This window comes from Anas acuta, chromosome 5 (assembly GCF_963932015.1).
Source record: "Anas acuta chromosome 5, bAnaAcu1.1, whole genome shotgun sequence".
Lineage (NCBI taxonomy): Eukaryota > Metazoa > Chordata > Aves > Anseriformes > Anatidae > Anas > Anas acuta.
The window spans coordinates 14,687,827-14,702,796 of NC_088983.1; the positions used below are offsets into that span (position 1 = coordinate 14,687,827).

The window sequence follows — 14,970 nt, forward strand, 5'->3', positions numbered from 1 at the left end:
TCACTACATACAGACTAGATAGCATGAAGGGAAAAAATACTCCTCGATGAGAAATTATATTTGGTGGTCAGAGTGGTCATTAGTGTATAGAAAATCCACACACTGTTCTAGATGAAGATAAACAGTAGGAATAATCACTAATAACTTTAATATCTTGCATGAGCAGATGGCCCAAACTATCAAGTGTTTTGTCGGTCTTACTGTTTCTTACATTGTGATGGATAAAAATTATACATGATAAACTGTCGCCGAGACAATGAATGCTTCCATCCATCATTCTGGTCTTCTCTTATTCCAGCCATGTGACTGAGTTGAATCAAGTTTATGACATCTTGGCAGGGAGATTCCTACAAAAACTAATATCTAGATCAAGTACATGAATAATGCATTTATTCCCTATTTAAAAAAAAAAAAAAAAAAAAAAAACAAACTGTTTTTAAGAACAAGGGATCTCTATTTCACATCATTGAACCAGTCCACAATGAAACATTTCAAAAGCCCTACTAACAGATTATTCACAAAAAATTCAACTTAGCTGCATTATCCTTTACACCACTGTTGAAGCTGCATTTCTTCTCGATGCCATAGTTTAAAAAAGAAATTGTCTGAAGATCCTAAATAAAGGAAATCTTACTTTAAGAGTGCAAGCTGAAAACCTAATAGAAATTCTTCGTATAAGCTGCAGACTCCTCTCGCCACGCACTGAACAGTCTTGGCACTGCGTCCAGGCATGGCCAGCTCTCTGCTGGGGGCAACGTTCTTGGCTGTGAAGGCAGAGCATGCCCTCTGTCACTCATGGCGAGCAGTCCTGTCCAACTGTCTCTTTTCGACAACTTTATCATCAATCTCTTTATTAACAGCTCCACTGCAGACTGAGAACGCAAACAAGGACAATGCGCATGCCAGATTTCTGGAAGGCACACAGCACCAGACACCACGCAGGGCAAGGTTTCAGTAAATCTGAAGCAGAAGCTGCAGCTCAAAACTCTCACATGCTGTTTCAAGAAGCATCATGTTTATTGTATTTACTTTAAAATAAATTAAAAAAAAAAAACACTCAAGTTTCTCTATTGGGTAAGGTAGGGAGGGTGGAAAAAAAGACAAAATATTTCTGAAACATCAAGCTCCCCCCTTCCCAGGCCTATTTTACACCATTTGAAATGTTTTAGCAATGAAGGGTACGTGACCAGACATTCCATTCAACTTTAATTTTATCCTCTCCAGGTTAGTATATTATCATTAAAGGAAGCAAACATCACAGAAATAATCCTAGATGAACTGAAAAGTTCAAATTTAAGTGTAGATTTTTAAGCATGTAAAACATTTCAAAAGCAAATTTCTTAAATAAGGTTATTTAAGTAAAAGATGAACATAAAATGTACTCCTAAAGATATGCTAGCTTGCAAGAAAGACATACGAGACATTTGAACTTGTAAGCTGTCCAGTATCCGTGTGGGCCATAGTTATTATTGGGCAGTTTAAATGCATTGGCTATTTTCTCAAGTTAAATAAATAAATGCAGCTTTATTTAGCCAACAAGTTGGAGTTTTTATAACCATGCATCAATAGTAATTTTTCTCTTTATCCTTTTCTATTACTTGCCTGCGTTCAAGTTCTTATTTAAAGACAGAAATCGACCTCAAAACCAAGCTTGATAATATATCTGCATATACCATTAAGTCTTTTTCTTCCTCCTCCAGCTATTAGGAACCTGTTATATTTGACTTTTCTAAACTCAGTACCATTACAGCTTGCGAGGTAAAAATTGAGTAACGTATGCAGGACAGTCACATTAATGGTTTAATAAACATTCCACTACAATACAGAAGTCATAACTGAGGTCATTGAAAAAAAGACATGTTGAATAATAAATCAACCAGTTACTAAGCATGGAAGGATAAAAAACACCACTGCTAAATATAGCATTCCAGAATTTAGTCAGAACAACAGAAATATGCCAAAGCTTTCTTAAAAAAAAAAAAAAAAGAAAAAGAAAAAATCATTAGAGCTTAAATATCCAAAAAACAGATGGGACATGCAGCAGTGGTTCATTCTATTATCTTTTTCATAATAAAATGTGCCCTCTGAAGTTTGATATCGAAGTTTGCATTCTTTTGGTGATGGTAGTAGCAGATGTTTGATGTTTGTAGATATTTCAAATTATTAGTTTGAACTTTGTAGACGTATCAAACTGCATCTGCCTCTATCAACAAATGCAAGATGCTATATTTCTATTAAACAGATCCTTAATTCCACTAAGATGTTTCAAGTAAAGTAAAAAATGGTTTATTACTGATGTTTTTCCAATTTGAACATTGGAATCTTTAAAAATTGAATCCATCAAGTACATAACTAACATGCTGTGCATAGACATTCATGAATGTACTGTCAAGACCTGCACATTTTTAAGTGACAGTTTTGTCCAGCAACAATGCTGCCAGGGACCAAGCTACTTGACTAGTGTCTGTAAAGTTACATAAGGCAACCAGGATCACTTTAACATGTGAACTGTCTTTTATAACAACACATGCAACTTTCAAAAACAACAAAAATAATATTCTGCCTCCCATTTACCACCGGAGGTTTTTCTAGCATTTACGCATAGATTGTGGCTTCAGTGATATCTGGCATATTCTTGCAATACTCTTAATTTCCACTATTCTAGAAACCGAGAAACTCAGTTTTAACTTTATATCATTGATTAAAATTGGTTCTCTAAGGAGATAATCTCTAAGTTTACCAAGATATGGTTAACATCAGTTGATAGTCACCACTACTCAGTTACTACCCACATATACTACCAGTGTCAAAAATTTACCTTCAAATAAAGAAAAACAATGCACCAAGACACTACCTACAGCAAGGAAGCATAATTTCAGCTGATACTCATCAATTTAGAAGTCTGATTCAAATCAGCATGTCTAAAGCCATCTGTTAGAACCATGGCTTATTAATGTTAATTATTTCAGCTACAACAGTAATTGTCAATGTCTTGTTTGGAGATCTTCATGAGTTCATGTACTTACTCCACTTCTTGTAGGTTCATGACAGGTAACTCAGAACAAACTTACAGAAGCCCATTGCCAGTACCCCGAGAAGCACTGAACAGCAATCTGTACGTCTACTTTCAGATTTTTATTGGTTGGAAAAAATAGAAGAGGAATTAAAGCCATAAATAACATCAGCTGTGATGAAAGGGAGAAAGGATGGGCAAGATATAAAGATGATGAATCTGTTTGAAACAAGACAAGCAATTGCATGCTGTGAAAAATATACACAACACAAAGGTCTATTGTTTTAGGCAGGGTAATTATAATATGAGGACCGTAATCATCAGTGGTTTTAGCAGTTAAAGAAATTTTAGTCAAAAGGGGGCTACTTAAAGTTACTCACATCAAGCATTTGGAGGATTGGGCTCATGCTGATACAAAGATCAATCAAGTGATGCACAGTTATTTGTTATTTTTTACTTTTATTTCAAGGCAAGCTTAAACTGTTTGACAAGAAGAGAAATACTGCCATCTGCTGACATAAATAGTCACTTGCAAGAAAAGCAAGTGTAAGATACCAAGACCGTTGAAGTTATTTAAAAACAGTTCAAAATTCTAAGGAAAATAAGTACAGCTCAAGTTTGTATGCACATTTCTTCTCATATTATCAGGTTAAGAGAAAGTCCGAATCAGAAAGTAAGGAAGGGGTGCTGTTAAAGTGTTTTGGCAATAAACTCTGCCCCTCCAACCTCCAGCCCACTGCACAATCCACAACCTTTCCCTTTCACAGGCTAGAATTCAACATCCTGCTAAGTGTTACTTCCTACATCTAACATCATGCTTATTTACAAGATTTATGGACTTTCCTATGCCATACTGTATTTTGTATTAGCAGAAAACTTAAGAGCCAAGTATAAATTCATAGTGAAACCAGTTCTGTACATTCAGAAAAGTCAGGCAACACTGGGATTGTGCTGTTTTTTATTGTGTTTTCAATGGAGAAATACATCATCTGTTTACAAAATAGCTCTTGAAAAATACAAGGAGTACAGATACTATAAAACAAAGCAAACTCCAGTCATGAGACACTACGTACATCATGCGAAAGCAACAGTCTGATCTCCAGGTTATGAAAACTAGAATTAAAAAGTCACTATACAGAAAGGTTCCAAGTTTCCAGCTTGGCAAAACTTGGGTGCAGTTACATGAAACGTTTAATAAAATGAAAAAGACTTTCTGATGTGTAAACAAAATGACAAGACTAAATTTGTGCCTGGCAATTTCGATCTAAACTCCATAGCTACACAAAATACACAGACACCTTGTACACTTCAACTGTTAATATAACCTTCTTTTTGGGGTGGACGACAGCAGGCTGCACAGGGCAAGGAAAAGAGAAGTATTGTATACTAGACATCTTAGACAAATGGCAAAAAAAACCCTTCAGTTACTGCACAGCCTAAGTAAAAGATAAGCTACACTCTGACTTTGGAGAATTAATTTAGAAGGATAAGGGGAAGAGTGTAAGTAATTTAATTTTAACATGAAAGATGCACGTGTAAATAGGATGAGCACAATGAGAGAAGGGAGTTCATAAAACATGCTAATCAAAGTATGGGAAATATGATTTGACATCCCACATATTTCAGACTAAGAAATAGTAACATGAAGTTTGTTATCTACATCTGGTATTACTGCTGATATCCCTCATGTTCCTCAAATACTGTTGTTCTTTGCCATGAGAGATTCAGTTCGTTCAAAAGAAAAAGTAGTTACTTATCTTTTTGATACGACTACAGAACAAAAATTAGGAGTAAGAGAGCTTACTAGATGTCAAGTGCTTACTAGAAATATGATTTTTAAAAATTCAATGTTGTTCAATATGTAAAACCATTTTTGATGAGCCATCTAAAAATAAAAAGGTTAAAATCCTCTGGGAAAAAACTTTTTGCTTTTATTTAAAATTTGAACCTTTTTCACGCATACAGAACTTTTATGGAGTGTACAAAAATCATCTTATATTTAGTGATTCGAAGGCCATCAAGACAGGTGTTATATTTCACAGGCACACATTTACTTAAATGCTTTAGTGATGGGACAAACTTCTGAATTTGTGCCTACAGGCCACAAGGTATTGTGATTATGTACGGGGGAAAAACGCAATATTAGGGTCTGGCTTGTACTTATTTTGTATAACTATTGTCCTATATGGTGCATACAAGCTGCAATAAAAACCCCAACACTAAATGCAAAAGCTTTTCCCAAGAAATACAATAAAGGGTTCAAAAAGGAAATAAGGAGTTTGATTAGCTCAAAGGAAAGTTTATTTGCTGTTTGATTGATGATCTGTATGCACCTTAAAACAATCCTATAAATAAAAGTAGACCACATCTTAATCATATCCCACCAATACTGAAAACTTCCCAATTACTTTCTCGACGTATGTCTTATTACCTCAAGATTGGACATTCCTCTCTTTAAAGGCTTACTGCTGCTTGATGGCAGTTGAACTAGTTATACTATACACTTTGTTGTCAATGTACAGTATATCATAGAACATCACCCAATTTGCAGATTACTACTACTGAAGAGATTCTTCAATAAAATGAAAGCGTATCAGCTGAAGATCTAAAATTAGTCATACTCCAATAAAAAAGTACATAAAAGTGCATTCAAGGGATTCTTATGCCAGTTTTATCTCAATTTTGAAACAATGCATCAAACAAATTCAATCAGAATGTCAAATATGGCTACAAATAGTGTTCATGTTTTTAAAGGCAGTAATCCTTTGAAATATTTAATGCAACTGTTGCTAACACATTAATAGTACTCCTGGCTTCACATACTAACCTGGACTTCCAATCAAGTGGTGATTTTAGCCCAGAAAGGGAAGTGCACAAAATATACCTAAATCCATTTCCGATCATGTTCTAGTCTTGCACCCTCTGTTCTCCTTTTTTTCTAGCATTAGAAGACAACAGGTTGAGTTGGCAGATATTGTTTATGGACCCCTGAGGTTGTTTTTACCGGTTCAATCTCAATTTTATTGAATTCTTGATAACAGGAATAGGATTTGCAGGGAGAGCAGGGATATCTGAAAGGTCTGTACTGGGTGTTTTCTGAAATGAAAAGAAAAAAAGTTTGGTTGTATTTTAACTTTGTAAATATACAAAGGAAAATGTTGTAGAAATTGGCACTAACTTTCAAAACAAAATAAATCTTTAAAACAGTAATTCAGAATGCACCAAAACAAGAATAATTATAAACTATAAATACAGAAGCAGGATATTTCCTTTACCAACACAGCCATTTTTTTTTAAAAAAATGCAATTTTCTTTCATAGTGTACATTTCCTTTTTCCACAACTGCAAGAAATTGGGAAGTGCTGTGGATAAAGTTGAGCCTACTAAAAACCTCAATTATAATAAAAACAACATCCACATAATAAGAGTACTTAACCGATGACATGTACATCAGATAGTATATGTTCAATATTTAAAGACTGCTTTGAGTAATTTAGTGTTAAGCCCCACCGCTTTACAGATGAATGATGAAAAGCTGTTCCCTACACAAAACGCATCTTTTTAAAAATGTGCCTGTTTAAAAACTCTTAATGGCAGACTTCTAACTTTTCACGATGATTTAGAGTAACAAAGAAAAGGTATGATGAACTCTAAAACTACTTTATGACAGGGATAAGAATTTCACACTGAAAAAAATAATCTGAACACTTTTGTCTCACTTAAAAGAATTAAATCCTGTTTGACAAATAAAGGAAAACACAGAAAAGGAATACAATATTCAATTCATTAATTTCTCATAGGATTAGGAAGCCTCTATTTTCATTTTTTTTTGTTTTGTTTTGTTTTTAGGTATTTATCCTCCACTCCTGCATGTTGACATCACAATCTGGTTATTATGCATTACTTCCCATGATTTATCAGAAAGTGTTTTATGTCATAGATGTTCAAAATTAGTATTAAGTAAATTTTACACATGGGAAAAATTGCATTAAAATGACCACTCTTAATTGTTTAATTAAGGAATTAGCTGAATACGCACTGACTGATATGACAGCAAAGCACAATGCAACAAAGATTCAGAGCAAAATAGCTTTGATATCCCTCCTTCCCCTCCTACCCCCCTGTACCCTGGAGCCCACTGTCTGGTTCATGCTGACCTACATTGTCAGCATCTCCTGCACCATGAGCAGTGCTCTAAAAGCCAATGAAAATAGTGGAAAAGTGACAGAAAAGGTCCACTATACTTCTGTGGTTTCCAGATTACCTTTGCTACAGTAATAACTACTCAATTCATAAAAGCTTTTTAACTTTATATAATAATTATCCCTCAATACGCAAAAGAATCCATGATCTTTTAAAGAAATTAATCTTCCTGAAATACTTTAAAGTGCCCACATCACATCCACAGTTTCCGTTAAACAATTTTGGTAGCTTTATCTAGTACTGCTCATGTCGTTCAAAAAGCCTAACAACAAATACAATTAGTACTATTGCAATACATCTCCATTTTCAATCAATACCTTTACTACACATTGTTTAATGAGTGAAGCATGCATATAATGCTTTGTGACAATGAACTTTTAATGGGCAGGACAATAACAGAAGTTTAAAAATGCCAGTAAATATATGTTCTCTAGAAGTGATTACAATATTAGGGACGTAAGTTTAAGAGAATGTCACAGAATGCTCCTTACACTCCTAACACGTACAGTGAATCAACACAGCTGGGTCATCAGGTTAGAACCTCTCTCTCACCCTTCATACCAAATATCAGGATCTGAAGTTAACATCTCAGACAATTCTCAGCCTCTACCAGGATATCTGAGCAGCAGCTATTTAAAGCATTTGTTTCCTTGCTAGAAAGATTATTCTGTGATGTGCAAAGCACAAAGGAATAAACTGAGCCCCTTACTTTGAAGGCACAATTCAGAAGAGCGAATCCAGCTTCGGTCAGTTTGTATGGCAAGCCATACATGTTTAGCTACAATGCACATTCAATAAGATCAATGACCATCTAAAACACAAAAATTGTGACAGTAACAACAAGCAACTTTCCATACAATTGGTTTATATTAAAAAATTATACATTCTTTGTTTTTAACATCTGGACTCATTTTAACTTCTATATTTTCAGCACAGATGAGCAATAGGAACAGATGCATAGGTTTTAAAACCAGTACCTGAGGAGCTTGTAAAGTCTGAAGAGTTTCTGTTTGGGAATTAACATTCACTTCTGTCTCGAGTTGCTCCTAAAAAAAAAAAAGCATCACAGTTACACCACTTGTACTTCTAAAGCTACATACGCTGAACTTAATTAACTAGAATGCCTAAAGTTGTATATATACACAACATAAGGAAAAAAGGCAAGTATCAGTGCTTGCTACATTGATATCCACACTTTTATTGTAATACAGAAATCACCACACTAAATGTTTTGCCCACTAGGAACTCAGTATCAACACAAGATACATCACTTCTCATTTGTTGCTTGTTTAACCACCTATCACTTTTATGCAGAATCTTACAGGAAGACCATTACATGTCATTCAACTCATTAAAGTTGTAGTATCAAAGACAACCATGTGAAACATTACTGAATTTCTTGCAAATTCAACCACTTTTCCATTCCTTTGAATTAAGTAAACTCCTTCAGTGGTTTGGAACTAAGCTTAAGTCACTGAACTATGTTCATAAACAGCTGAAGATCAGGACAAACCATCTCTTGTTTCAAAAACTGAACGTCAACTTCATCATTCAGTAATTTTGGAGCAGCAACTCCTCACACATACTGAGCTGTACAGACCAAATAGGTGCTTAATTACCCGAAGTCCCTACACAGAACATCATCTTCCTGTCCTTGCTTCTACTGTTCAACTAGAAGGATTATGGACAATTTTTTTTTTTTGGGGGGTGAAGAAGACTTGCAAATAAATACTGTGGTTTTTTACATGGCTTGCATTTGTTACTGTGCAAATTGACAAGGAGTATAAGGCTAAATTCACTGTTCTGCCAGAATAGTTTTCCTGCTACTTTAGTGGGTTGGATCAGCTTTCTGGATAACCAGATGATTGTCAGAGACAGTTTTTAAGGTAAAACAGTAGGTCTTAATGGCTAGAACAGGACAGTGGGGCCTTCTCCTTTTAACAAAAACAACCTGTTAAAATTGTACCACAGAATCAACCACACATACAGTTTTTCCTCTATTAAATGTATGTTTGTGTTCATTAAGAAGTTCATTTGTCCACATCCTATCATACATGTTCAAGGACATAAGATTTAGAAGAGACTACAATTAAAGCTAACAGGATTACCTATATCTTTTATAGTGATCTGTACCCAGAGAACATTAGGATTAAATTCTTAAGTGCATTTCTGCCTTAACCTGTCTTGAGTTCAAAGAGATTTCAAGGTGACTACGTAAGATTTCTCACTGAAGAGCAGGGAAACTGAACCAAAGCAGTTAAGCATTACTAAATATTTTAGTTTTGTGGCATATTTTCCGCAGTATTCCAAAAGTAACACAACATGCCCAGTAAAAACAGTATAAGCTTCTATAGAATCATTCAGGTTGGAAAAAACCTCTAAGATTATCTGGTCCAACCTTGAACCGAGCACTGAAGTCCACCACAGAACTATGCTACTAAGTTCTACTTCTACACATTTCTTGAAGATCTCCATGGATGGTGAGACTCAGTCACTTCCATGGGCAGCCTCTTCCAATGCCTCACAACTCTTTCAGTAAAGAGATTTCTCCTAAACCTCCCCTGGCACAATTTGAGGCCATTTTCCTTTGTCTTCCCCTTGTTGGTGCTTAGAAGAGCACAATCAAGAGGTCTCCCCTGAGCCTCCCTTTACCCAGGCTAAAAAAACGAGTTCCCTCAGCCATTCCTCATAAGACTTGTTCTCTAGACCCTTTACCAGCTCTGTTGCCCTTCTTTGGGCACACTCCAGCACCTCGATGTCCTTCTTGTAGTGAGAAGCCCAAAACTGAACACAATAGTTGAGGTACAGCCTCACCAGAGTTGAGTCCTGAGGGTCAGTCGCTTCCTCAGTCCTGCTGGCCACACTATACCTGATAGAAGCAGGATGCTGTTGGCCTTCTTGGCCACCTGAACACACTGGCTCATATTCAGTCAGCTATTGACCAACACACCAGGCCTTTTCTGATGGGCAGCTTTCCAGCCACTCTTCCCCCAGCCTGTAGCATTGCATGGGGTTGTTGTGGGTCCCAATTGCAGGACCCAGCACTAGTCCTTGATAAACCTCATAGAGTTGGCCTCAGCCCATCAGTCCAACCTGTCCAGGTCGCTCTGTAGAGCCTCCTACCCTTGAGCAGATCAACACTCCTGCCCAACTTGGTGTCTAAACTTACATGGTGTGCACTCGATCCCCTCATCCAGATCACTGATAAAGCTATTGAAGACAACTGGCCATTACTGAACCCTGGGGGACACCACTAGTGACCAGCCTCCAACTGAATTTAACTCCATTCAAGACACCTGATCACCCAGCCAGTTTTTAACTCAACGAAGCATTGACCCATCCAGGCCTTGAGCAGCCAGTTTCTATGGGAGAATACTGTGGGAAAGGGTATCAAAAGCCTTGCTGAAGTCTAGGTACACAACATCAACAACCTTCCCCTCATCCACTGAGTATCACCTTGTCATAGAAGTAGACCAGGTTTGTAAAGCAGGACCTGCCTTGGATAAACATGACTGGGCCTGATCACCTGGTCGTCCTGTAAATGCTGAATAAGGCTAAGAACATACCATTACCCTTTTCACTTACCAGCAAGCAAAAATATTGCCTACTAAATTACGATATACTGGAGGCGCATGGTTGGTTCTCTGGAAGTCCCCAAAGGCTTTGATATAACTGCATTAAATAATTTCTATATTGTAGAAGACTTTATATACTACCTTATTTTTTCCCCAAAAACTAAGAAGTGAACAAGTTAGCACCTGGCTTCGGGACTCTCAGCCTGAAGTGCAAAAATCCCAAATGCACAGGACATGTTTTTTAACTGAGTAACATACATGGAATTTGGACTGCAGCCAAAGCAAGACAGATAGACATATTTCTGACCTAAAAAAATTAAATGAAAACTTTTTTTTTTTTGCTGTGGTATGGTGTGAATGACCGAAGAAATCATTATCTTTTGTAACCATGGACTTGGGCTCAGATTAGCCTGATGGCAAGTAATGTACTGCAATTCATTAACACACACTTTGAAAAGGAACATATAATTTTGATGTCTTTAGTGGAGAGTCTATACTATATCTACAAACACAATCATTCCTGATAAATAGGGGAAAAACATAGTAATTTTCACAAGGAGTACAAATTAATATAGACAAAATTATATGGTCTGGCCATACATACCTTAGTTTCCATTTTTTCATGCTCATTCACATCTATACAGCTAGAATCTTCACTTATTTCATCCTGCTGAAATGCAAGCAAACAGAGAAACTATTAAAAAACAAAAACATAAGTAAAAAAGAAAAGCAAGAAAATAAGAGGTCGAAGGGTTTTCAGACTGAATTAATTATAAGAATTAACATGTTATACTCAAAAAATTGCTTTTAGGATAAGAATTTAGCATATATTTGTGCTAATGCAACAAATGTGTCACATTAAGAGTATCAGCATAATAAAAACAACACTAACATCTAAGCAAGCTGAATACATAAAGAAGCTATGCAATCTGATAGGAAATGCACACACTAAACAAAATATTTCAAACCTGAAATATGAGAATCAGCACTCTGCAGCGGAAATTAATATTCAAAATTTTGGACACTGCTATGTTACAATCTTAAAGTCTCAAATACCTCTTCAATTTTTATTTTCTTGGGAGACTCTTCTTTATGAGGAGAAGATGTCCTTTTCACTGCTGTGACAGGGCTAGGTGTTTTTGTTGCAAGATTTCCTGAAGTTCTGGGTGATGGATTTATTGAATGTGCTGAGGAAACAACTCTAGAGATGGTAGGCTTTGGTGGTGGAGAAATGGCTGGTTGTGTGGCAGTTTGAGGAATGCTTTCACTTGAAGTACCTATGGGTAAATAATTTTAAGAGCTTCAGCAAGATTATGTTTGATAAACATTTCAGTTCAATCACTGATGTTTCAGGTTACTATTCAAAACCACTTATCAAGTAGGCTTCAAGGAAGTGATACAATTAGTAGTAAAAGCATCCCATTTAGAACAGCACAGTTTAATTTCAATTTCATTCTGAAAGAGAATTCATGCACCAGACACAGGATAGCCATGTCAGTGACATCCCGCTAGGTTTAATCAGCCCTGCTAAACAGCAGAGTATATGGTAGCCCCGATGGAGCTTTGTGCTAATATAGCTATATTATTCTTGGTACCCAAAAAAAAGTTTTATTATTTCTGTAATTAATTCACAGCGAGTGCCTTAAATCAAATCCAAGAGGAATCTGTTTTTTTTTTGTTTTTAATTTTATTTATCTTTTTTTTTTTTTTTTTTTTTTTTTTTTTTTTTTTTACACAAACCTTATCATTGCTCAGATTGCTCAGGCTCAGGGCATGCAATTATGGATATCAAGTCATCAGGGAGTACAAGAAACATCTGACATTCTCTAGACCCTTTTGAAAAATGTTCCATATGACAAAGCTATACCCCATCAATTGAGGTCTACCTAAGACCAGTAAGTGCACAGGATGTTTTTCTCAACCCCAGGATGAGAAAAAAAATGTTACACTGCAATTTTTTTCACCCCACTAACCACCATCATGTGATTGCTTTTAATTAATCAAAATGCAAGAACAGCTTCTGCTTCCATATCCAAAAACATTCATGCCACTTGAACTACATTTAGTGCTCATGAAAACATTTACTCATATTGATGCACCTGGGACAGGATAAAAAAAATGAAAAGAACAAGACATCCTACATGTCTGAGACTGAGGTAGGAGAGACTTCATCTTGAAATGCTAACTGGTCTGTCCCCTTCTGCATCTATTTCTGACTTATGCCATGTATACAGCTAAAATTCCAGCAAGTCAGCTACTTTGTTAGTAGAAGTTTTCACCAGATACCTTTGTTATGTCACTAAAAGGTCTATTCTTTTCACAAGTGTAAGTTTTATTTTCCTTGTAGAAAATATGGAGAATAACGCAGCATGCACAGTCAGACATATTTAAGAAGATATCACTAAAGAGTACATGCTCTGCTTGTATCTGAAGCCTTTTCACTCCTTGAATCCATTTCATGAAGCAGGAGGAGAAATACAGGAGAATTATTTACAGGAAATAAAGAAACACCTCTTGGATTTAACCATAAAATGGATTAAAAATAAATGCAAAAATTGCTCTTGTAGACTTAGGTATGGGATATTTTTTCCTCATTAGACTAACTGACCTGTATACATCCTCTGCATTAGGTCAATGGAAAACTTTATTGTTAGTGTGAATGGCAAACAGATCTGTAAGAATAAACAAGTATTGCTACATAAAATCTTCCACCATGATTTTCTGAGTCTTAAAAACATTAGTTAATCTGTATATCAAGGAAAACGCATTACAGCATATTACAAAAAAATAATCAACAGAAACAACATACTATGCCATTTGCCTTACCCCCTGAGCTTTCACTGGAATTTGTTTGTGGCACAGTGACTTCAGAAGCCTGTATGTTGGTCACAGATGCTGCCGTTACAGCTGGCGCAGGACTGCTTCTGCTAAAAGAGAAAAAGACAGAACACTGAACATAAGTAAAGCATTCCTATGGTGACATCTGCTTTTCATGATCTGTGTGGCCAGTAACAGCTGACAAAATTTTATGCACATACAGAGCACAACACAAAACTATGTCACAGTATGAAGACAGAAACTAGTGTTGTCAACTTAAGCAGTAAGTTGTCAACTTAGTATCAAACTTAAGCCACAGAAACTATTTCAGATATTTAATTGGAATCACTTCAGAGACAGCTTTTTAACTGAGTAAGAAGTTGCATTAAAAACAAAAAAGGCTAAATTAAGACAATGTCTGACCAGATGAGGTACAGGGGGAAATATTACAATTATTTTCCCCAAAGAATGGAACAAGAACAATGTAGAAGGACTAGAATAGAAAGCCTGTTTTCAATCTACCCATTCAGTTATGACTATAATATGGACATCCTGAGCAAAGCCCCAGGATTACACATGATAAAGTAATTTTTACTTCTTTTTCATGAAATAGGGTAGCAATGTGTGTTTAAAAAACAATATGGGGCAAGTTTTACTTTGAATATGATATCTTATATCATGCTTGGAAATTATACAGACTTGCTCTAATAGCATAGTCAACGGCATCAAGTAATGAAAATCATTTACCAAGAAAGTCCAACTAAAAGAGCACTTGCAAAAAGGATCAAGTCCACTGAAGTATTTTACCCTTCAAAATATCCAATAATATACACTTAATACTGCACAACTGTAGGAAATCAATGTTATTAACTTCTGAGCATCAAGGAGACAAACTTGAGAATTTTCAAAGTCAGATTTGCACAACTGAATGGGATCCTAAGTTTAAAGACTTAAAACATAAAATTTTGGTTTAAAAACATTAGCACACACATTTTGGAAAATACAGGGGTAAATTTTATTCCTAAGCTTGATTTGCATTAATACCATCAGTAATAGAAGTAAGCACTACTCATTTCCCAGACAGAAAGCCTGTGCTTCACTACTGTTTGACATTCTGATCAACAACTCAAGTAGGTCTTCCTCATTTTCACACCTCAATTTCATGCTCACTACTTCTCACCACCTTGTTACTAAACTGCCCCCAAGTTTTTATTTCACCTTTTCTACACTCATTTACCCAACCCTGAAACTACTCCCCAACCGAAGTCTAATGCTATGCTCCCCATGCCACAAATTTAGTCCTACTCTAGCATTCAAACTGGAAAAACAGATGCCTGAAGGTTCCAATTTGGAACATTTACA

At 35.9% G+C, this 14,970-nt stretch overlaps 1 protein-coding gene across 5 annotated transcripts in view; it reads right to left on the bottom strand.

Moving 5' to 3' along the window:
• Nucleotides 1-3,954: 3,954 nt before the first annotated feature.
• PAPOLA (poly(A) polymerase alpha) overlaps nucleotides 3,955-14,970 on the bottom strand; it is a 43,378-nt gene continuing 32,362 nt past the window's right edge. The window contains exons 18-23 of one of the 5 annotated variants that reach the window (XM_068682855.1): nucleotides 13,618-13,718; nucleotides 11,848-12,068; nucleotides 11,396-11,461; nucleotides 8,194-8,262; nucleotides 7,926-7,994; nucleotides 3,955-6,109 (exon numbers count right to left, since the gene is read on the bottom strand). In XM_068682855.1, the coding sequence (XP_068538956.1) occupies nucleotides 6,014-6,109; nucleotides 7,926-7,994; nucleotides 8,194-8,262; nucleotides 11,396-11,461; nucleotides 11,848-12,068; nucleotides 13,618-13,718 (622 nt within the window). In that variant the 3' untranslated portion in view covers nucleotides 3,955-6,013. The remainder of the gene's footprint in view (nucleotides 6,110-7,925; nucleotides 7,995-8,193; nucleotides 8,263-11,395; nucleotides 11,462-11,847; nucleotides 12,069-13,617; nucleotides 13,719-14,970) is intronic. The other 4 variants (XM_068682854.1, XM_068682853.1, XM_068682852.1 and 1 more) reach the window with 4 other exon arrangements.